This window comes from Typopeltis vanoorti, chromosome 22 (genome assembly GCF_054136105.1).
Source record: "Typopeltis vanoorti isolate ZY-2024b chromosome 22, IOZ_Tvanoo_1.0, whole genome shotgun sequence".
Lineage (NCBI taxonomy): Eukaryota > Metazoa > Arthropoda > Arachnida > Uropygi > Thelyphonidae > Typopeltis > Typopeltis vanoorti.
In genome coordinates this window covers 78,315,657-78,340,665 of record NC_143570.1, presented here as the reverse complement: position 1 = coordinate 78,340,665, position 25,009 = coordinate 78,315,657, and the positions used below count along the sequence as shown (strand labels likewise).

The 25,009-nt window shown below is 35.0% G+C and overlaps 1 protein-coding gene across 2 annotated transcripts in view; it reads right to left on the bottom strand.

Moving 5' to 3' along the window:
* Nucleotides 1–5,364: 5,364 nt before the first annotated feature.
* The window catches only part of LOC150094504 (COP9 signalosome complex subunit 9), a 41,936-nt gene continuing 22,291 nt past the window's right edge, over nt 5,365–25,009 (bottom strand). For both annotated transcript variants that reach the window (XM_090412107.1, XM_090412105.1), the window contains exon 4: nt 5,365–5,728. In XM_090412107.1, the coding sequence (XP_090268233.1) occupies nt 5,691–5,728 (38 nt within the window). In that variant the 3' untranslated portion in view covers nt 5,365–5,690. The remainder of the gene's footprint in view (nt 5,729–25,009) is intronic.

Sequence of the window (25,009 nt, the reverse complement as noted above, 5' to 3'; positions counted from 1 at the left end):
TAATTTAGTGTTCTGACTAATTTCTGACTAAAAAAAAAATAGCTGATTTTTTTTTTTAGCTGACTAATTTCTCTCTTATTCCATATGAATTTATTCAATTGACTTCCTACCATACCAACTTTGTTGATTCTGTTGTCTATTTCTATATTTAAGTTACCATCTTCAGTAAAAATCGTGCCTAAGTTGCTGAAATGGTTTACTTGTTCCACAGGTTCTCCATTCACAACACAGTTGACATTTTCAATGATTCTGCCTATTTTCATTGTCTTTGTCTTTTTATTGCTGACCTTCATACCATATCTATTACAACAGCTATTCAATTTAGTCAGAGAATCTTGCAGACTTGTAGCAGATTTATTTAGAAGTATAACATCATCCACATAAAGCAAAGAGCTGACATTAACATCTCCAATTTTGATATCATGTTATTCTTTATCCATATAGATAAAGAATAACAGAGGGAATAATGTACATCAATGCCTCACACCAGATTTAACATAAAACCATCTTCCTGTACTTCTTTCAATTCTGTTGACTTACAACTCAAATAAAGACTAAGTATTGCTTGATATAATGCCTCATGGACACCATATAGCTGTAGCATATTGAATAGCTTCTCTCTTGGCACCTTGTCATATGCCTTTTCCAAATCGACAAAACTTAAATACAGATCTTTGTTATATTCCCATGCTTTCTCGACTATTTGTCGTAAAGTGAAGATCTGATCCTGACAGCCTCTATTTGGCCTGAATCCAGCTTGTTCTTCACCAAGCTTTTCTTCCATAATTCTTCTCAACCGTTTCTCAAGTATACTTGCATAGATCTTGCCAGGAACACTCAGTAGGGAAATACCTCTGTAATTCTCACATTCAGTTTTATTTCCCTTTTTATATATGGGTACTATGAGAGCTCTACTCCAATCATCGGGAATTCGTCCCTCTGTCCAGGCTTTCTGAACTATGCAGTGCAGCCACTGTAAGACTCTTATACCACCATACTTCAGCATTTCTGGTAGAATATCATCTACTCCTGCTGCCTTTCCACATTTCAAGCCTTTGATGGCTTTTTCTACTTCAAGTATGGATATGTATTCCTGACTGCATGCCTGATCAGTGTTTTTTTACCACTGTGTTGTCATCACTGCTTGTTTCATTTAGCAGTTTTTCAAAGTAATTACTCCATACTTCAAGGATATCTTTTTCTCCCGTTTTCATATCACCTTTATCATCTCTAACTCATTTTACAGCACTCTTTCCTCCATTCCTAAGCTTCTTCAACAGCCTCCAGAATATTTTGCCACCTTCTTGATATTTATTTTCTATATTTTTGCCAAAGTCCTCCCATGACTTTTGTTTAGCTAGTTTTACACAGTGTTTAGCATTCTTGCATTTGTCTCTATATTCTCTAAGAGCACAAGCTGACTTATTTGACAGTAACTTTTGATATGCTTTCTTCTTTTCCTTCACTGCCTCTTTAACTTACTATGTCCACCAGGGGTTTCTGATTTTTTTATCCTTGCAGACAACCTCACCACATGCCTCTCTGGCAGAATCAATCTTCAGAGTTTGCCACTGAATCTCCAATGTTTGATTCCTGTTCTCAAACTCTTTCATTTTTTCCTTCAATAATCTTTGTGTATTTTAGTCTACAGTTAAAATCTGAGAGCTGCTCAACTTTTATTTGCTTTAAAAAACTTTCTTACATGTTATTCTTTTCAATATGAAATTCAATTTTATCCTGCTCAAGACTAAATAGTGATCACTTCCAATTTCAAATCCTCTGTACACTCTGGTGTCCTGCACCAGGGAGAAAACATCACTATCAACAATAACATAGTCAATGAGACTTTTCTTATTCCTTGTCTCTTCTCTCCATGTGAATTTGTGCACATTTTTATGTTGGAACATGGTGTTAGTAATAACCAGTCCATGTCCTGAGCAGAAATCCAACAGATATTTGCCATTGTTATTAGCTTTGCTCTTTTCTCCAAATTTTCCCAAAATATTTTGTATGTCTCACAATCATTTCCTATTCTGCTATTTAGATCCCCAACAAGGACCAACTTTTCATTTTTCATTGTGTCAATTGCTTTTTCTAGCTTCAAAAAATTCCTCCACTTCTTCCTTAGTAGAACCTTCTGTGGGACCATAGGCACAAATAAGTCTCATTGTTTCAGTTCCCCATTCTCATATTTGCCCACATCAAGTCAGTCTCAAGTCTCTACTTGAGACTGACTGCCATTCAAGAAGATTATCCTCGTATTTTGTGTTGAATACTATGGCTACTCCTTCCTTTCCTTGATTGTCAATTTAATTTTAATGTAATCTAAATAATCTAATGTTTTTTTTTATTTTATTTTTTATGCTAGAAAGCGCTGCTGCACACATCTGGATTCCATGCACCCTATCTGTACGTTATTCGTAGTATTGTTCCCAACAGTACTGACGATGTCCTAAGACACTTAGGTCAAAATATTTACGTATTAAAAAACCTATTACTGTGGTTTTATGTGTGTTTATTCAGTCATGGTTTTTATTGTTCTGCATGGATGAACAAATCATTTGTGACTCCTCTTTGAACTTCCAAATGTGACTTATGTGATGTGAGGTATTTAGTTTTGTTCAAAATAGTATTATATTTTTCCTTAGTTGAATGGAGGGCTTTGATTTATGTACTCTAGAACAACATCTCTAATGTGCTCACTGATTTGGATTCCCCGGCTTCTTTAGGTGGATGAGATCATCAAATTCTTAATATGCACCTTAATGGTGTATGGAGATAATACAACAAATGGACATATAAGCCAACATAACAAAATAAATAATCTAACTATAGAATAACTTCAGTGAAACTTTATTTACTATAAAATTTTGTACTAGTATCTAGAGCATCTTCAGTATGATTTTCAAAGTAAGCAAACAGAAGACATAATTGGAAAAAACTTTCAGAAATTTCTCAGTATGTAGTTATTCTATAGTTAGTAATTATTCATTAAGAGACTATGACAGTATGACATGATAAAGTTTACATTATTAATATTACTCCTATAAACAATTTTCCTCCAAATTAATCTGCTATTTGTAAGGACTTTAAATAATTGTCAGATCTTATATTTCAGTCTTCTAAAGGCAGGTGTTCCTTAAAGTTATCTGGTCGTGCCCTACCTGGACAAAGCATGTAACTCAATAGCCCACTGGTCCCCAATACCTACCCATTACCAAAAGGGCACATTTTACTACCAGGGGGGTGAGCCTTCATATGCTGATAAGTGAAAAACTGTGGAGTAGTTGGCATAACATACAGAATCTAAATGTTTCTCAGTGGAAATTTAGGGCAGGAATGGGATACCCTGTGAATTATACCAAAAACTAAGACACTTGTAAAGTATTTAATTGTTTCTTCAAGTATTCAAGGAATTACGTTTTTATAAAAAAATGCAAAATATATTAATGCGAAGAATGGCACTGCTTTCTTTATGACACTAGTAAACATATTTCAGGTGTGCAGATATACAGCATATCATTATATTGAAATTAAACGAATTAGTAAAAGAATGGTTTTTAATATATCATATTCTAAATTGTATCTGAAAATTATCTTGAATATTATATTATATTTCTTTACTAATAAAATTCTCTCATGGCCCACCTAGCTCACTAACTGGCTGCAGACCACACTTGGAGAAAGGCTGTTCTAAGGCACTTCTAACGGCACCAGTCTTCCTCTGGATCTTTTTCCTGCCATTTTGACATCAAACACCTGTTTTGCTTACCTTTCCTCTCCTCCCCATAAGTAATGATAACACATTAGATTAACTCTGCTCTTCACCACTAACAAGGTCAAGTTCCTTTCTAATATTTTGAATTTTAATATGAATCTGCCATTGATGCCATCTGCTCACTCCCATAATTTTTCTCAGAACTTTATATGTGGTCTCTAGTCTTTAGTTAATTATATTACTGTGTTTCTAAGCTCTCTCTCAGATCCATAAGTTAAAATTGGTTTGAATAATATATAGCTACTATAGTGTATTAACTAATTTTTCTCTCTCTCTCTCTCTCTTATTCCACATAACTTTATTCATTTGACTCTCTACCAGCTTTTCTTATTCTGCTGTCTATTTCCACATTTAATTTACCATCTTCACTAAAATGTCTTACTTTTTTGCCATTCACAACACAGTTGACATCTTCAATGTTTCTGCCTATTTGTAGTTTTTTTTTTAAAGCTGGTTTTCATATCATTGTCACAACAGTTATTCAATAGATTTAAAAAATTGTGAAGACTTACACTGGATTTATTTAGGAGTTTCACATTTGTATAAAATAAAAAACTAAATTGAATATCTCCAATTTTGATAGCATGTTTGATGCCACTTTCTTTCATAGCATGAATAGCAGTAGAGATAGCTTATCTCTACTACTATTCATTCTTATCTTACACCAAAAACATGGCTGGCAGATAGTGCCAGTGATGTCAATAAGACTCTTCATGAGAGGCTCACCCTAACCATTTTTCATATAATTCCTATCATATCCCTACTTACTTGTTATTGATCAACAAAGCATTTTTCACTGCCTTTGTCAACCTATCTCCTTCAGTTCTAGCTTTTCGCTCACAACTTAAATATTTACTGGATAGTGGACTGGGCATATTGCAAGAGTAGAGATTATTATTCTCTAAACAGACAATACAGAGAGAGAGATCTTAGCCATGGTGTCCAAATTTGGTTGCTTGAGGTTCTTGGGGATGTAAAAGTATTGGATAAGATTCAGAGGTAAGTGAAATGACCATAATGGTGACTAGTCAGTGGAATACTCTCTATGAGGATAAGCTGTAGTCATGTAGGATATAAAGTTTGGATTATAAGCCAACATGATACAAACGTATCAGTTTACTTAAAGGAATTATTAAACACATGACAGGCCAAACAAAGCATATGAGAACTAGATATTTTTGTTATGAGAATGATGAATGAGTGTAATAGGTTGACAGAGGCAGTGAAAAGTGCTTTGTTGATCAATAACAAGTAGGGATATGATAGGAATTATGTGAAAAATGGTTAGGGCGAGCCTCTCATGAAGAGTCTTCAGACTTCATGGAGGTTTCCATGTAATAAGTCATTAGGAAATATATAACTGTTTCAAACAACTGATGTAATCAAAGTGGAAAAAATTCTTAATGAATTATTGGATAATAATTACCATTAACATTTTTAGATACAGTATATATATTTCCAATTACTATAAAATTAAAATTCCAAAAATAAAAAGAAACATAGCTTAATAAACAGTAGTAATCACTTTCTAGCAAACTTTATGGTAGTGATCTTATCATATGAAAAAAAATACAAGGAACATGATGATCGTTATGACATACAAAGTATTTAATATTTTTTAACTTGACACATACTACAGTGGCATACTACAAAGAATTTTCATACCATTTTAGTTTCTTAACTTCTCAAGTAGATAAAAAGGAATGATAAAATGATTATTACTATGATTTTAAAATTTCTACTCCTTTCAAAATGGGGCATTTTTCAAAACTAAAGCTGCAATTTATTTAATGAAGTTATTTGAAATAGTTAATCACTTTAGTTATTCCTTCTGACAATACTTTTGGCTTACAAACTAAACTGAAATAAATGCTCTGGTTCTGCTTATACAGTACAAGTTATTATTCATTTCTTAATGAAGATCTTCATCATCAAAGAGATCATCAAAATCTAAAAAAAAAGAAGTTTTTAATAAGTATGCATAGAAAATTTGTTTATTAAATAATTTTATGTAAAACTAAAAAAGTAGAGCAGATTTTTTTAATGGTGACTTTAAACAGGCTGTTCGACCTTTTTTTTAATTTAATTCTAACAAGTTTTTTAATGGCAAGCTGAAAAGAAACTTGTTAGATTTAAAAACTTATGAACTGTACTTCATTATGAAATACTTATGAAAACACACTGTTTTAAAGGACACTGGCAAAGAGAACAAACAGGAATAAAAATGTATTCGCTGAGTCTGGAAATCAACTATGAAGGAATAGTGACAGCTATTTCATTATGTATCAGTTGTTTATGATGACAGCTATTTCATTATGTATTATAGTGACAGCATGTATCTTTTAGAGGAGAATGTAAGAACTACCAATGCCGATATTCTGTGCTGAATACTGACGTAAATGTGCCTGTAGAGAATGAAGAAAAGTGAAGGAGGGAAAAATTGATATATGTGATAATATATTAATAATATATTATCATTTATTACTGATACTTGATGTTTTCAACAGGAAAAAGATATCAGAGGAATGGAGGAAAAGCATTCTCGTCCCAATCTATAAGGGCAAAGGAGTTGTTCAAGATTGTGGCAACTGTAGAAGGATCAAGCTGATGTCACACACGTTGAAGATATGGGAAAGAGTAACTGAAAGAAGGATATGGCGGGAAACAAAAATTGGTGAGGAGAAGTTTGGATTTATGCCAGGAAGAGGGACAACGGATGCAATATTTGCGCTAAGGCGATTGATGGAGAAATATAGGGAGATGCAGGCAGAGCTGCATATAGTCTTTATAGACCTGGAAAAGGCGTACGACAGAGTGACCAGACAGGAGGTATGGAGGTGTATGAGGAAGAAGGGGGGGTCGGAAAAGTACGTGAGGTTGGTGAAGGAGATGTATGAAGAAGCGAAAACTCAGGGCAGGTCTAGTGTCGGCATGACAGAGGGGTTTCCCATTGTCGTAGGGCTCCATTAGGGATCAACTCTGAGCCCCTACCTCTTTGATCTGGTCATGGATGTACTAGTGGAGGATGTCAAGAGGTGCCAGGAAGCATGATGTTTGCCGATGATATTGTTCTCTGCGAATCATCCCGAGAGAAGCTTGAAAAGACCCTGGAAGAGTGGAGAAAGGTATTGGAGGAGAGAGGAATGAAAATTAACCACGTAAAGACTGAATATATGTCAACAGGGGGTGACGAGGATATGATCATACGACTCCAGGGTGAAAGGTTAGCTTCAGGGAAGAAATTCAAGTACCTTGAGTTGGTTGTCAAGAGGAATGGTGACCTGGATGAGGAAATACAGCACCGAATAACATGCGGCTGGATGAACTGGAGGAAGATGTCCTGTGCGACAAGAGAGTGAGTTGTAAAATGAAAGGAAAGCTGTATAAGATGGTGGTGAGGCCGGTGATGCTCCATGGCATGGAGACGTGGCCTATAACAAAGGCACAGGAGAGGAAGATGGAGGTGGCGCAGATGCGGATGTTGAGATGGATGAGTGGTGTGACAAAGAAGGACAGGATAAGGAATGACTACATCAGAGGGATGATCAAGGTGGGACTGATCGGTAAGAAGGTACAAGAAAGCAGGCTGAGGTGGTTTGGTCATGTAGGTAAACGAGTGGAGCGTATGGAGGAGGGAAGGAGAAAAAGAGGCAGGCCCAAACTCAGATTGAGGGATAAGGTGGCAGAGGATCTTAGGGAGAAAGGATGGAGTCGGGAAGATGATCTGGACTGAAGAATCTGGAAGAAGATGATTATAGATGGGAACGCCGACCCCATTTAACACGGGATAAGGCATAGCGAAAGAAGAAGAAGAAGACTGATACTTGATGTTTTCCACATTTTCACTTTTAACACTTTCTTCTGTGCCATTTACAAATGCCGAGGGTAAAAACATTCATAAACATCATAAAAAATGATCAATAAAATTGAACTCTTAGGTCTACATACATTAATTAGTAGATTTAGAAAATTCATATTGGCTCCAAAACATGGCTGGCAGATAGTGCCAGTGATGTCAAATGATGCAGAAGCAAATGACAAAGCATTTAGATTACTTTTTAGAATCAATATAAAGAAATAATGCATAGGTAAAATGCATACTAGATCCAGCATTATTTCAAAGCCAAATGGTTTGTAGAAATTATGAAAATTTTGTAAGTTGACCTGAGAGCTTATATGAGAATACAAACCTTGGCATGCCTTAGCTTGCAATACTTAAAAGACATGAGTGCTGCCCAAGTGTCTATATATTTGCTTTTTTATAAGTGCATTTAATAAAGGTTTCATTGGCCTGATAGCTGTTAAACTGGTTGGTTCTCTTCAGAGACCAGGCAGAAACCTGGTCTCTGAAGAGAAATGTATTCAGTACTAAGGAAATTGAAATGTCAGAGAAATGTATTTTTCATAAGTGAACTCTTGGTCAGTATTCTTTTAGTAATAAAGAAATAATAGATTTTGGAAAAATAAAAAAAAATAAAAATAGTTCTTTCTCAACTTTCTGCATTTTCCATCATTGTATATGAAATAAGCCAGTTACTAACTGTCTACTGTATTTTTAGGTTACCATTTTGAGATTAGCTGGTTACTTTGTACTATGCCTGAGCATGTGCTAAAAATGATTCACATGTAGCCAGCCTGGCTGAAAGAGTGGTTAGCATACCCACTCTGCAACTAGCAGGTTGCAGGTTTGAATCCCACCGTGAGAATTGATGTTTGTGATTGTCTTTAGGTGGAACCTGAATGTAGTTGCCTGGTGTGAGACCACCACCCTGCATATTGGATACCTGAACTGGCTTGAAAAAATTCCATGTTTAATCTTTAGAGCAGGGTTTCCAAACTATGTAAAAAATAAATGAAAAATACAAATATATATATACATACGCACACACATACAGAGTCCGTCAAAAAATGTATACACACTTTAACAGATCTCATCTATAGACTTTTTTCAAAGTTGGATCAAATTACGATACCAATGTGTAGTATGATGTTCTCTCAAAAGATGCCATCACTCACATAAATAGTAGCATCAACATGTGACCGGTAGGATAGTCAAACAAAATGGCCGAGGCACGATTGTCGTTCGAGGAATGCAAGACCATTTTAAAGTGGTATTTCAAATTTGAGAATGTTGTTGAAGTTAAACGACAATGGAGGTGTGAGTTTGCAACACAACTTCCAACACACCTGATAGTTACATGTATTTGTAATAAGTATGTGTAATGTGCACAAGGGAAGATCCAGGAGGCCTCGCTCAGCAACAACCCCTTGAGAAACACTGCTCTAAAGGATGTAGTGTATCGCAGAAAACCAGCTACACTGATGGCCCTTCAGAAAGAAATTGAAACAACTTCCAACACACCTGATAGTTGCATGTATTTGTAATAAGTATGTATGATGTGCATAAGGGAAGATCCAGGAGGCCTCGCTCAGCAACAACTCCTGCTTCCTCAGCTATGGTATTGAAACGGTTTACACGCTCGCCACAGAAGTCTACCACATAATGTGCACATGAAACAGGAGTTAGTTTTCCATTTAGCTTCAAAGCAACTAAATGGAAAGTTTACATCCCAAGATTATTACATGCAATGAATGAAGACGATCCTAATCGAAGAATGCAGTATTGTGAGTGGTTTCAACACATGGTAGATGAGGAGTTTGTGAGGAAGATGGTTTGGTCTGATGAAGCAAAATTTAAGCTTAATGAAACAGTGAATTTGCATAATTATGTTTACTGGGCTCAAGAAAATCAGGGCATTCACGTGGACAAAGCAGTCAATTTACCGGGACTCAATGTCTGGTGTGAATTGTCATCTAGGGGTTTTAATAGGACCATTGTTCTTTGAAGGTACTGTTATTGGTCAAGTGTACCTAGACATGCTATGCATATCCATTTTACCTGCCATTCATGCACATTATGGGAATGAACAATTTCTCTTCCAACAAGATGGGGGCACCACCACCGAGACGCGAGAGCTTACCTCGATGAGAGTTTGCAGGGACAATGGATGGGGCAAAGAAGTGCAGTTGAGTCTCCCCCCCATGTTCTCCTGATTTAATACCCTTGGACTGTAGGAGACTCTAAAACAGTGTTTCTCAACGTTGGGCGTATGCCTCACAGGGAGGCAATTTGAATATTTTGGAGGGCAATTAGAAAATGTACATATTTATATTATACTTTCAGAACTTGGCTGACTATTATGCTGGGGGGGGCATCAAAATCTTTGAGATGTTGAGGTGGGGCATGATCCAAAAAACGTTGAGAAACACTGCTCTAAAGGATGTAGTGTATCGCAGAAAACCAGCTACACTGATGGCCCTTCAGAAAGAAATTGAAACATCATGTACAGCAATCCCACTGGACACCTTGGCCAATGTTGCCCAAGCAGTAGTTTGCTGTAATAATAAGTGTGGATGATAATGGGAAACACTTTGAGCACCTAGTGTAATTGCAGAAGTCAAAGGTAACTTGTAATCATCCCTTGATGTCTGTATAAATTTAGTATTACAATTTTTATACAGCTTTTTCTTTTTCTGAAGAGTGTATACATTTTTTTGACAGACTCTGTATACACAGTAGAATCCGCTTATTGTGATTGCGGATAATATTATCAATCAGCTATTGTTATCAAAATCAGTCAGTCCCAAAAAACACCATTTAAAATGAATTAAAAATAATCCGTCTATTATAATCAAAGTTCCCATTATTGTTATCAAAATCCTCAAATGTTCAGCCTTTTGCATCTCAGAATTCTAAGAAATAAGGGTTAATCAGGAGAAAATTTGACAAAGAACATTTGTCGAAACTTACTTTTTTTTTTTTGTTAATCTTCATTTAATTTTATTCTTCCATAAATCTTATATCTTCCAGGTAAATGCAGGTGGGTAATCTTAATCTTCCGTAAATCTTATCTCTTCCAGTGTCAAATGCAAGGGGGGGGGGGGTATAAATACAGTCTAACTGCGATTTTTCGAGTTTATTTTCATGCTCTCTTTCAGTAATTGAATTTGACTTTAAGTGCTCATTAAAACAGCCCTTAGCATTATGGCAGAAGCAAGTAAAAAACATAAAGATTTATCTTTTCAAAAAGAGCAAAGAATTTTAGAGTGCTATAAGTTGCCCAAAATGAGTCAGCGTAGTGCAGCTGTACATTTAAAAATTTCACAACCACTCTTGTGTAAGATCTTAAAAAATAGATCAAACATTGAAATTTCAGCTCTTACTAATGAAAACATGGATCAGAAGAGAGCCCGATCTGGTAAGGATACTCAAGTTGAATCAGCATTAAAAATTTGATTATTTAGTAATGTTTATGAAAATAATGCTTCAATTAAAGGGCCTTTGATGCATCAAAAAGCAGAAGAATTTGCAAAAACAATGGGCAAAGAAAATTTCACCACGACTGTTGGATGGTTTAATACAGAGCTTTCCAAACTGTGTGTCGTGACACGTGAGTGTGTCGGCTGCAGTGTGAAGGTGTGTCGCGCCAAACATAAAGCATTAAACAGAATAATCGCTGAAAATTTCCACAGCGAAATCCGTTTTACAAAGTACCGGTATGACTTTTAGTTAGCGCCGTCGAAATTATATATACAAACTATCTTTTAATTATTTTTAACCTTTAAGAATATTTCATATCATTATATTTCGATAAATAATGGAGAAATAAAATGCAGCAGAATTGATCCCTGTGGCTTTACCACGTATTAGTCGCTCAGTTTTATTATCGTTCGACCAATAAAAATAAAGCGCACCACTTATTCATACAAATGTTATTATTGATGTTTATTCTAACTGCAACGTGAATAAACGAAGAGCTGGTGCTTTTATTTTATGTTTAGTTACTGTTAAAGCTTTACAAGGTTATGGACAAAGTTGTTCAAATGGTCAATTACATTAAAAGTAGACCTCTTAAATCAAGATTATTTGCTAAAATTTGTGAAGACATGGGGACAAAATTTAAAAAAACTTATACTCAGAAGTTCGTTGGCTGTCAAGATGTCGAGTGCTTTGTCGTGTATATGAATTGAGAGAAATTATGCTTAAACTTTTTGAGGAAAATCAATAAAATGAATTCTGCGATCTAATTCAAAACAAATTATGGTGCACAAAATTGGCATATCTTGCTGACATATTTGAACATTTGAATAAAATAAACACCAGTATGCAAGGAAAAGGAGAAAATATCTTAACAGCGGTGGATAAAATTTGTGCTATGAGACAAGATAGAAATTTGGAAAAGGAAAGTGAAAGAAGGAAGTTTTCCAAAACTGCAGACTGTGAACTAAAATGTGATATCAGCTCGCTAATTGTTGACCATTTAACAATGCTCGGAGAGAAAATTCATCACTACTTCCCAAATATTGAAATACAAGACTATGATTGGATCAGAAATCCATTTTTTTCAACTGCAACAATTAACTTGTCACTTATTGAAGAAGAAGAATTAGCTGAAATAAAAAATGATCAAAGTCTTTTAATGATGTATGAAGAGGGTGATTTAGACAAGTTTTGGATTCATGTTTCAAAAATGCATCCAAACATAGGTAAAAAAAGCATTAAAAATTCTTTTGCAGTTTTCCACTACATACATGTATGAGGCATCCTTTTCAACGATGGCAAACTTGAAGACATTGAAACGTGGAAGCTTAGGAATGCTTGATGACAAAATGCGAGTGTCTTTATCTACTATTCCACCAAATATTGAAAGGCTGTGTTCATCCCATGAAGCTCATATATCTCATTAAAATTCTAATATAAACAGGAAGAGATTTTTAAATAAACCTTCTAAAAGTTATACAAAATATAATTGTAAAATCAGATACTTAAACTACATCTGATCTGGCCAAATGACCCATGAGAGGCACATCTGACTGAATTACTGTGCCACGAAATTATGTTTGTCTAAAAAGTGTGTCACCAACATGAAAAGTTTGGAAAGCACTGGGTTAATATGTGGAAAAAGTGAGAGAATATTGTGGTATTCATGATGAAGAAAATTACTGATTTTTTATCAGCTAATGCATGGATTAAGACCAAGTGGCCAAATATTATTGCTGAATATTCTCCTGAGAATATTTACAATGAAGACGAAACAGGACTATTTTCATACAATGCCTGAGCATACTTATTTGTTTAAAAATGAAATACTAAAGGATTTAAATCTTCAAAAGAGCGACTGACAGTTCTTTGTTGTGCTAATATGAAAGGTGAGAAAAGAGAGCTCCTAGTGATTTGAAAAAGTAAAAATCCTCTGTGTTTTAGAGTTGTCAAAAGTTTGCCTGTTGACTACTGTTCTAGTGCAAATGCTTGGGTGACTAATGATATTTTCAACAATTGGTTAGTTAATTGGGATCTTAAATTAAAGTGAAAAATTGTCTTGTTAGTAGAACAAAGGCATTGCATACACAAACAATTTATCGTTAAAGGACAAAGTAATTTTCTTGCCTTGAAACACTACGCTGTTAATTCAATCATGTGACCAAGGCATCGTACGAGCTTTTAAAGCTTATTATTGCAGGGAAGTTCATGTGAGAATTATAGTTGAACTTGATTACATAAAAAAGCAATCTGATACAAGTGCAATTGCAAAAAAGATTTTTTTCTTCTTGATATATTGCAGTTGGTAGCAATGTCATGGAAGCAAGTCTCAGACAAGACTATTGAAAACTGCTTCCAAAAAGGTGGATTTTTTAAGATAAACTCTAAAACTCCTTCTTACAAAGAATTTGAATATCTTACAAATAAAATTTTTGATAAAAAGCCAGACGATATATCAAAAGAAGAATTTGAAAATTGGTTGGATATTGATAACGTTGAAGTGGCGGCTACAATGGCAGTGTCGGAAATGTGTCAAGTTGCTTCTGATGAGAAATTTAAACTAATAGAAGAAAGTGAATCTAATACAAGTATAGAGGAACAAATGTTAGAAGCTCCTCCAATGCCCAGTGTGCAACATAGACCGACAAACTTCGAAAGGCATTATGAGTATGAGCAATTTATTCATGAACTACTATATTCAAAGACATGACAGACAACACTTGCCAATTAAAAAGTTGTTTATAACAATAAATTAAATTAAATAATGTTCATAACAATAAATGATGCAATTTTTTATATCCTTTGCTTAATGTTATCAGCCGGTTATTATTGAAAAGCGACTGTTCCAAAGTGAACACAATAAGTGGCATCTACTGCATGCGCACACACACTCGGGTCTCTTTCAATGAATATCTTTTTTATGCGGTTTTGAAAATATGCAGTGCATATTTCATGCAAATTTGGGGTTTCCCTGTTGTACATAATGAACAATGTGTTGCAGCACATTCTGGCATAACATGAGTAACGTTAAGCAGTGAGTGTCCAATTTTGTATATGAATAAGTGTTTGTCTTTTCATTATCATAAGTCTAAATTTTGCTAATTTTTATTTTAAAGATTTAATTTGGCCCAATGGAGAAAAAAAATACCAAATAAAAGCAATTTCGTAATTAAAATGAAAAGCCAAACGGCTTTTCATTTTAATTACGAAATTAATTATGAAATTCATTTTTATCCCTTTAATAAAAGCAATTTCTTTGGAAATGAAAATTGCAATTTTATATCGCTTAGCAAAAGGAGAGAGATACACGGCGATTGGTAAACATTTTAATTTAGGCGAATCTACTATAAGAGCAATTAAAAAGAATGAAGCCGCAATAAGAAAATCTGTCATTTCTGGTGCAAAACTAAGTGACAAACTATCATCATACTCAAGAGATGCTTTATTAGAAAAAACGGAACGAGCGCTTGTAATTTGGATTGAAGAATTAACTCAAAGGAGAATTCCTATAAGTGGTTATTTAATTAAACAAAAAGCTCTTCGGTTTTATGAACAGATGAAGGAATTGGAGCCATCTACTTCCACTTCCCAGGCTGATAAAGAATTTTTGGCTAGCAAAGGATGGCTAACAGGGTTTTTAAAAAGGAATGCACTTCATAACATGAAGATTACAGGCAAGGTTGCAGCAGCAGATGAAGCAGCAGCCAAAAATTTTCAAGAGAAGTTAGCCAAAATTATTGAAGATGATGGATATTGTTCTGATCAAGTGTTTAATGTTGACGAAACAGGATTGTTTTGGAACAAAATTCCTAGTCGAACTTACATTGCAAAGTCTGAGAAAAAAGGTGGGTTTAAAGCAAGCAAAGATCGAGTAACGTTGTTACTTTGTAGCAATGCATCAGGGGATCGAATTTGAAACCCCTCCTAGTAAATCGATCTCTAAGACCACGTGCTCTGAAAGGCAAAGATCTAAAACAGCTGCGGTACATTAGATGGCTAATACAAAGGCCTGGGTAACAACTGCTGTATTTACTGAATGGTTCAATAATTGCTTTGTACTAGAAGTGAAAACATTTATGAAGCAAAAAGCTCTCGATTTTAAAATTTTATTAATTGTTGACAATGCACTAAGTCATCCATATTTAGAAGAACATCCAAATGTGCAGGTAGTATTTTTCTTCACCCAATACAGCATTATTCAGCCATTAGATCAAGGCATAATTTTCAATAAAATTAAATGAATAAAGCTTTAAAACAAACTTAGGCATTCTTATTTTCCTGAATTTTTATAAACTTTTTTTTTGTGCGATTTTAGGTTTATTTTAATTCATTGCTTCAGTTTTATGAGGTTTTAGAAAATTATGGAACGTATCCCTAATTTTTCAAAGTTAGGTCTTTTTTGTGCGATTTTTTATATGTGGTTTTCTGCAGAACGTATCTACCGCATAAAAAGAGACCTGACTGTATGTGTGTGTGTATTTTTTTTTAAATTGATAAAAAAAAATATACACACACACACACACACACACACAGTATATATCCCTAACCTCCTAATGGTACAAAATGTACTATAGGTTTGCAACTAACCTTTCATAGGTGGGAGCAACATAAAATAATAAGGCTGTCCTATCCTCTTATTGGTTGTTTTTCATTATGACAAAACAGGGTTAGATTTGTAAGTAGTAGAGAAATTCCTCTGTATATTCTGTTGTCTAAGTGTACTATACTTTGTAGATTATATAACCATGTAAATACATTAAAAATGTAATATAAATTATAAGAAAATTTACTTGAAAACATTCCCAAAATTAGAAAAAAATTTAACGTGGTTAAAAATACTACAATATTCCAAATTTTTCCAATTGGCATTGAGGAGAGCATAGAAATAGCATACATTTCAGTAGCTGCAAGACTGAAACATGGATTTCAGTTAATCATTTGCTAAAAATGGACTGAATGAGTGACACATATGAGAAGATAAGAAATTTCACATGGAGTCTCTACACGAAGAAGGCTAAACTCAACAGTTTATAGCTAAGGAAATGAAATGTTCTCAAGTAAACATGAGTAGAATATTGATACAGCATTCTAATAACCAGAGTTTTTAAAATAATTGCTGCAGTAGCGGTCAAAGGTAACAACTACATCAAGAGAAGAGAGGAGATTAAAGAATATCATGAAGAAAAATTGCTTTCGAAGTGTAAGGAGATGGAAAGAACTAGGTGTGAATGTGTCTAAATCTATGATATTCAGACGACTTCACAAATTGGGTTTTAAATCACGTGTGCCGAAGACTAAGACTTATGACTTCCACGCAAAATGCAGCTAGAGTGCAATAGTAATCAAAGACTGTTGTGGGGTCACAAGAGGACTGGGAAAAAAGGTACTTTTTTAGTGATGAAAGTATGTTTTGTATGTCCCATGGTCATCAAGGGCTACGTATTTGGCATCTTAAGTAAGAAGCATTTGATAAAGAATGCATGAAAGGTTCGGTGAAATTTGCAACCTCTGTCATGGTATGGGTTTGTATAACCACAGAGGGTCCAGGTAGGCTGTGTATTGTGAATGAAAGAGTCAATTCCAAATTTACCAAGAAATTCTTGAGTGCTTTATGTTATTGGCATTGGAAGATTTATGCGATGCCGATTTCCTTTTTCAGCAAGATTCAGCTTCTTGTCACACTTTCAAGACTAGAGAGCTCAAAGAAAGAACAATTAATGTAATTTTTTGGCCAGCAAATTCACCAGATTTAAATCCCACTGAGAATTTGGGGAATTATGAAGAAACATCTCCAAGAAGTTGTCACAAAAGACAAAAATGAACTTGATTCTACTCTACAGTCCATATGGACATGTTCTGATAAAAAAAACACTGTGAACCACTAGTAATAAGTGACCAACCATTTATGAACAGTCATAAAAGTTATGGGGAATGCAACAACATACTAATTATCATGTTTTCCTTTGTAATTTTTGTGTAGTAATTTTCACGTTATTCTAATATTTTAAATCACATTAAAAATTATTCTTCTCGTTGTTGTCTGAGCAATTCAGGTATAGCCTTTTTATGTCCTCTTCCAGCTCCGAAGATAAAGTTGATCTTTCCACATTAATCTTGGCTGTCCGCGGTCTCTTCTTCCTGTGGGTTTATATTTATATACTAATTTGGGATCCTATTGTTATTCATCCTTTCTATGTGGTAACCAATTTTGCTGATATTCTTCTATTTCTTGTATGATTTTTTGTACCAATCGTTCTCTTATTTCTGTGTGTTTCTTTTTATCTAACCTAGTGAGCTCCAGGAGAAGTCATAGAAACTTCATCTGTGCTGCTTCTACTCTTTGTTTTAGAATCCAAGTTTCATGGTCCAAATTTGAGAGATGGTTTAGGGGTCATGTTATATAATCTTAATTGAGTTTCTTTAGTAATTTGTTTTCCAAAATTTCATTTAATTATACCATTCAGTCTACTATAAATTTGTAGTATTGCTTCGAATTGTGAATCAGTATTGTATTACAAGATTATATTTCCTAGGTATTTGAATTCTGTAAGAGAATTGATGCTGCTTTCTTTATCAGTCTTACCAATAATGATGGAAAAAAATATTGGAAGTATTAAAATTAGTTTTAATCCTTTCTCAGTGCTGTTAATATTCCATTAAACCTCTAACATGAATTCTTCACAGCACTTAAGCCTCAACACATGTATTCTGATCATTCATGGTGATGAAATTGCATGCAAAGCAAAATGATACGGTTAGTTGAAACTATGTTTATCGAGGCTATTAAATCAGCTGGCCTTTTTAAAAAGATGTCAGGACTCAAGAGTTATTCCTAACTGTGTTAAGCTTAAAACCAAATTTAAATCTAATAAAGCCTTCCGGATATACAAACGTGCTAGTCTGGCACTATTATGAGAGCAGATTACTGAAACTCGCGCCAGCCTTGCTATGACAAACATCGCCATTGTCTCATTACAGACGGAGCTCTCTGCTATACTCAATCCTGAACTTCGGTCTATTCTCCTTAGCATCTCAGAAGATTCCTCTCAAAAAGAATTCCAGAAAATAAAAAAAATAAGCATATCAAAAAGTTCAGTAATCTTTGCAAATCTAAACTGCTACCTGAAGTTCAACTGCTCCATACAGTAGTCAACCTATCTTCTAAAAGACTTAGCAAAGATGCCGTTAGTACCCTAAGCCTCAGACACAATTTTGCCGTCGCACCTATCGAAGTTCCAGTATTGGATATTATGTACATCAAACGCGGAATCTGTCACTTAGCTCCAGAAACAGCTAGTAACATCAGACTTGACATAGCTAACATTCTCTCCTGTTCTTCACCTCCTAAAGTTAATTTATCTTCCAGTCAACTCTCTGCCCTCAAAAAATTATGGAAAGGAAAAAGTATTGTCATCACCAGAGCTGATAAGGGTAATGCCAATGTTGTTCTCAACGCCTCAGAATATAATCGGAAAATGGATATTATTCTCCGTGATCGTACCACCTACATACCACTGGGACACACTCCCACAAAAAACTCAAGTTAAAAAATTAAAAAACCTACTTAAAAATGTTTCTTCCTGGCCTCCTGACATTACAAAAAAACTCAAACCATTCTGTTCTTGTACCACCCGGATATATACGGTTTACCCAAAATCCACAAACCTAATTCTCCCCTAAGACCTATAGTAGATGCCACCAATGCATCTTGCTACAAATTATCAAAGCAGCTAGCTAACTCTTTGACTCCCCTCACTGGTCTTACCTCATCTTATGTAAAAAACGCCACCCATTTTAAAAACTTAATTCAAAATCTTACTTTAAATAATACAGATATATTGGTCAGCTTTGACATCATCTCTTTGTTTTCAAATATTCCCCTAATCGACACCTTAACACTCTTAAAAAACGTTTTTCCTTCTGATATCTTAGAGCTCTTTTCCTTTGCCATCAACTCTGGTTATTTCTCTTGGAAGAACAAAATCTACATACAGTAGAGGGAACGGCCATGGGTTTCCCCCTCTCGCCAATTATTACATGGAAAATTTTAAAAAATGAGCCATTTACTCTTCCCCTCTAAAACTTTCTATCTGGCTAAGATATGTAGATGATGTGTTCTCTATTTGGCCTCATGGCCCAGACACATTAGATTCCTTCCTCAGTCACCTCAATAGTCTACATCCAAGAATCCAGTTTACGATGGAAAAGGAAAATAACAATAGTTTACCCTTTCTAGACCCTTAGTAACACATTCCTAATGGTAACCTTTCTTTCTCTGTATATAGAAAACCTACTCATACAGGCAGATACATTCACAAACTCTCCCACCACCACCCTTCCCAGCAATATGGCATTATTAAAACTCTGACCAATAGAGCCCACAATCTTTGTTCCAGTAAAAATACCCTTTCAACCGAACTCAAAACACATACACAACACCTTCCTTTCCAATGGCTATAATGATACAGAATTAAAAAAATAATCAAGTCCTTCACCATTCCCCCGACCATCTCTTCAGAAGGACTTCAGAAATGCCATCACCATTCCTTACATCTGCGGTACTTCAGAAAAAATAGCCAGATCATTAAAAAAGTACAACCTCCATATAGCTTTTAAGCCCCACCGTAAACTTGCTACCCTAATACGCTCCACTAAAGACCAGCTCCCTCCTCTTTCAGTGCCTGGTGTATATAGAGTACCTTGTTCCTGTAAACTTGCCTACTTCAGACAAACAGGCAGGTCAGCATCCATCCGGTTAGAAGAACACAGTTCTTACATCTGCAAGCATGATTATGGTCAGTCTGGCCTTGCAGACCATGTTTTGGATACATCCCACAGGATCTCCTGGAAAAAAACTACCATGCTCCACCATAGTATATTAAAAAAAGAAAGACTATTCTTTGAATATGCATCTGCACTCAGGAATCAACCTAATTTAAACAAATACGGTTGCATTAAACTTCCCAAAATTGGGGAAACTTTAATTATCAGAGATCCCTCTTTACATCCCAGGCCACCTGCAAATGCCCATGACTGCCAGTTTATAACCTAATCATGCCAAAGGGCATGATTAGGTTATAAACTGGCCTGTAATCTAATGCAGGTGGTCATAAAAGCTAAGTCACTCCTTTCATTTATGTCTGTTCTAAGAATTGGGTATTCCAGGATCTACCCGAGCAATTAATGTTTGCACAGTTACCAAAATTTGTATCGTATATCCATCGTTATAAATGTGAGCAGTTGTATGGGAATATGCATAAATTAAAATCACTATGACTATTTGCTCATTATAGTCACGATCTTGTTATTTCGGTGCTCATTACAACAGTCTGACTGTATATGGGAGATATATGATTTCTGCATTACTTCAACTTTGGTATCTCTTCCGAGTCTGGCTCCCACTGATAAGAGACCTCAACAGAGATCGAAACTGGTCTGGGTAGTGATCCTTCTCATAATGCCTAGCATTATACATACCTAAAAGGATTGTGCGAGCTTTGCATTATTGGGATACTACGGCAATTAATGTGAAGTCACTAGCCTCTATATAAGTAGCCTAGTCATGAAGTACAAACTTTGTTTGCCTATGGATAAAGGATTAAACAAGGATATAATTTCTTGGCAAGTTTAATTTAATTTGTTTTCTAATCATTCTCACCTTCTGTTTAAGCAATCATAGTACTACCTTAGATTAGCTATACACACACACCTTCTTGTATGCTAATGAAGATTAGCTATACACACACACCTTCTTGTATGCTAATGAAGTCAAATTCCTTCATTAATATCTGCACTTTTAGTATGATTCTGCCATTGATGCAATCTTAATACTAAAAGCATGTGTAATACAAAGAATACAAGGAGAGTATACTGTACTATGCAGTCTATGTAACAAACTTCCACAGCATCAAAATAATGAAATAATTATTGAAATCACTTCTGGTAGCAAATTAATTTATTCAAGCACTTCCAAAGGTAAATTTATCGCAAAAATTCCTAACATGTATCCTCAAAGGATGAACAGGATTTTTTTTTTTAAATATTGCCCGCCCCATACACAAGAGGTTGGTTGATCAACATGTAGTACATTAGTACAGGAAAACCTCACTTAATGCGAATTCAATATATGTGATAATCAGTTATCACGATCGAGTGAAATGATACCATTTCCCTGCTTTAAGCAAGTGATTAATCAGTTAATGCAATTTTTACGTTTACATACGAAATTTTACGTTACACAAAATTTTTTGTTGTCAATCTGCAACGAGCTGTGGCATTTGTCAATGTAGCAGCCAGTGGCCAGCAAAACTCGGCAGTTGACTCAAGGTTATCATCACAAGTACATGTTCAAACTCTGTTCTCTTGCTCAATCACTTTTCCTACACTTTGCTTTAATTTAGATACCCATAAGAATTTATTATACTCAACCTCTGATATGGAAAAGAGAAAGACTGATAAAGAAAACAGCATCAATAAAAAGAGAAGAAAAGCAATTACATTAGAGGAAAAGCTGGAGGTCATTAAGAGACATAAAACTAGCGTAGTAATACAATGTCTGTGTGAGACCTGGGATGCAGCGAGTCTACAGTTCATACTATATTATATTAAATAAGAGCAAAACATACAAAAAAAAGTTTCTACTGCTTCTTTAAGCATGCAGATCACCCGAAATTGAAACCATTTAATGATCGAGATGGAGCGTCTTCTATCACTCTGGATTGAGGATGGTAACCAAAAAGAATACCTCTTAGTGCAGGGAATATTCAAGCAAAAGTTCTTGATATTTTTACATCATTGAAAGAGACCAAATTTCAAGAGGAACGTGAAAGCTTTGCTGAGAGTTTAGAATCGTTTGACCATTTTAAAAATCGAGCTGGACTGCATAACGTAAAAATAACTAGGAAAACAGCTAGTGCTGATAAAGATTCTGCAGTCAAGTTTCCTGAAGATTTGCAAAGGTTAATTCAGGAGGATGATCATGACAATCATAAATATTCAACGTCAATGAAACTGATCTGTTTTGGATGCGTATGCCAACAAAAACTTTCCTAGCTAAAACTGAAGCATCTCAACCAGGATACAAAGTGGTTAAAGATTGTCTTACGCTTTTATTAGGAGGCAATGCAGAAGGCAACTTTAAACTCAAGCCTGTGTTACTTTTTGATCTGCAAAATCCAAGATCTAACATTATTGAAGAAATCTGCACAATTGGAAAAGAACTTGGATTTAATGTATTGGATAATGAAGATGTGAGAAACTTCTCCATTCCCATTCAGAACAGTTAAGCGAGAATGATCTCTAACTAGAAGAAATTAAGCAATTGATTTTTATTAACTTTGATGATTTTATCCTCTAATATAGTTTTTACTGGATTTTTTTTCAAATTTGTGCTAACTGATGGATGAATTATAATTATTCCTATTGTTTATTGTATTTGCTTAATGTAATTTTGCTTAGCGCGAATTAATTGATGGATTACTTAATCACGTTAAGCAAGGTTTTCCTGCAGCATATATGAGTAGTGGGTAAGGAAAGGAGGAACTTATTCACATTTGTAAAATATTGTATATTGTATTCCTTGAGAGGAACTTGTTTACATTTGATTTAAAAGATTGTATATTGTATTCCTTAAGAAGAACTTGTTTACATTTGATTTAAAAGATTATATATTGTATTCCTTGAGAGACACAACAGGGAGAAGACTATTCCACAATACAGCGGTTGCAGGGATGAAGGAGGAGAAAAAGAAACTTGTTCTGTGGATTTCAAGGTGCACTGCGAAGGGATGTTGAGTAGCAGCTAATGTGTTCCAACGAGCTTAGTACTATTTCAGATGAACATTTGCCATGGAAATATTTGTAGAATACACATATTGCAGAAACCAAACATCTATGCGAAAGTGGGGAGAGTGAGTTAGTAAGCGATGGGTCATTAATAAGTCTAATTGCTCTCCTCTGTATTGAGTCAAGCATTTTGAGGGAGCTTTCAAGGGCCCTCACCCCATATCACCATATATATGAGAGCAGTATTCAATAGCTGGGGAGATTTGTGATTTGTATGAGGTTAACAGCTGTTCAGGAATGAAGTTACTTCTTGAGCAAAAGAGAAATCTTAGCTTTTTAGAAGCTGAGGATGCAATGGTTGTGATGTGTTTATGCCATGAGAGGCTTGATGTGAAGTTAATTATATGAGAAATCTCAAACTGTATGGAAATTTGATGTTGTCAAAAATGAAACTTGGAAAAATGTGGGCTTTTTTTATGAGAAATAAGACAGAACTGGGTTTTATTAGCATTGAAATTGATGAGGTTATCTAAACCACATACCCTACTGAAGGATGTCTTGGAAATCAGAATTGAGGGTGGTGGTGATTGATGTTCTGTAGGTCGATGAGTTGTGTAGAGTAAGGTTTATCAAATGAAAGGGAGGAGTGCAATGTTCTGTCATCTGCAAAACTGTATATTCGGTTAATGATACCAAGAAATTATATACTTAGTTTTAATCCATTTCTCAAGGAAGCAAAACAATGTTTTCCACGTGAAATATATTCACTTCTGAGCTACTTGTATATGGAGTCCAATGACGTCATGTCACTTGCCTTAGTATGTATTCCATAATGCAAAGCATATCCCCTTTTTTGGAAGCATATAACGCAATGCATAATGGGAAGGGCTACTACCCAGACCAGATTCGACCTTTGAGGTCTCATCAGTGAGAGCCAGACCCATGAGAGATACCAAAGTTGAAGTAATGCAGAAGTCATAATATCTCATATACATCATCATCAAATTTCTGCCATATACCCTCAAGGGGTGTACAGGATATGATAGCGCTACATGAAAAATTTACATTACTAACTTCCTATCTACAATTTTCCTCCAGATCAGTCTGTTACTTGTCAAGACTCCAATATTATCAGATCTTATATTTCTGTCATCTGAGGCATTTTGTACCGTATCAATCCACCTATATCTTGGTCTTTCTCTGGGTCGTTTTCCAGCCAACCTGGCAGAGAACACTTGTTTTGACAATCTTTCCTCGCCCATTCTGTTTAAATGACCATACCACCTGAGATTAGCTCTGCTAAAGTATTCCTGAATGATGACAATCTCAAGTTCTTTCCTAATATCCTAGTTTTTAATATGATATTGCCATTGATGCCATCTGTTCATGTCTCTAATCTTTCTCAAGATTCTCATATCTGTGGTCTCTAGTCTTTGGTCAAGTGTTTTACTTCTGACCCAGCTCTCAGATCCATAAGTTAAAACTGGTTTGAACACTGTCTTGTATACAGCTAATTTAGTGTTCTGACTAATTTCTCTCTTATTCCATATGAATTTATTCAACTGACTTCCTACTATACCAGCTTTATTGATTCTGTTGCCTATTTCCATATTTAATTTACCATCTTCAGTAAAAGTCGTGCCTAAGAGGTGAAATGTTTTACTTGTTCCATAGGTTCTCCATTCACAATGCAGTTGACATTTTCAATGACTCTGCCTATTTTCATTGTCTTATTGCTGACCTTCATACCATATCTATTACAACAGTTATTGAATTTAGTCAAGGAATCTTGCAGACTCGTAGCGGATTTATTGATAAGTATAACATCGCCTGCATAAAGCAAACAGCTGACATTAACATCTCCAATTTTGATATCATGTTTAATACCATTTTCCTTCATAATGTGATCCATATAGATAACGAATAACAGAGAGGATAATGTACATCCTTGTCTCACATCAGATTTAACATTAAACCATCTTCCTGTACTTCCTTCAATTCTAACTGCTGACTTAAAACTCAAATAAAGACTGAGTATTGCTTGATATAATGCCCCATTGACACCATATAACTGTAGTGTATTGAATAGCTTCTCTCTTGGCACCTTGTCGTATGCCTTTTCCAGAT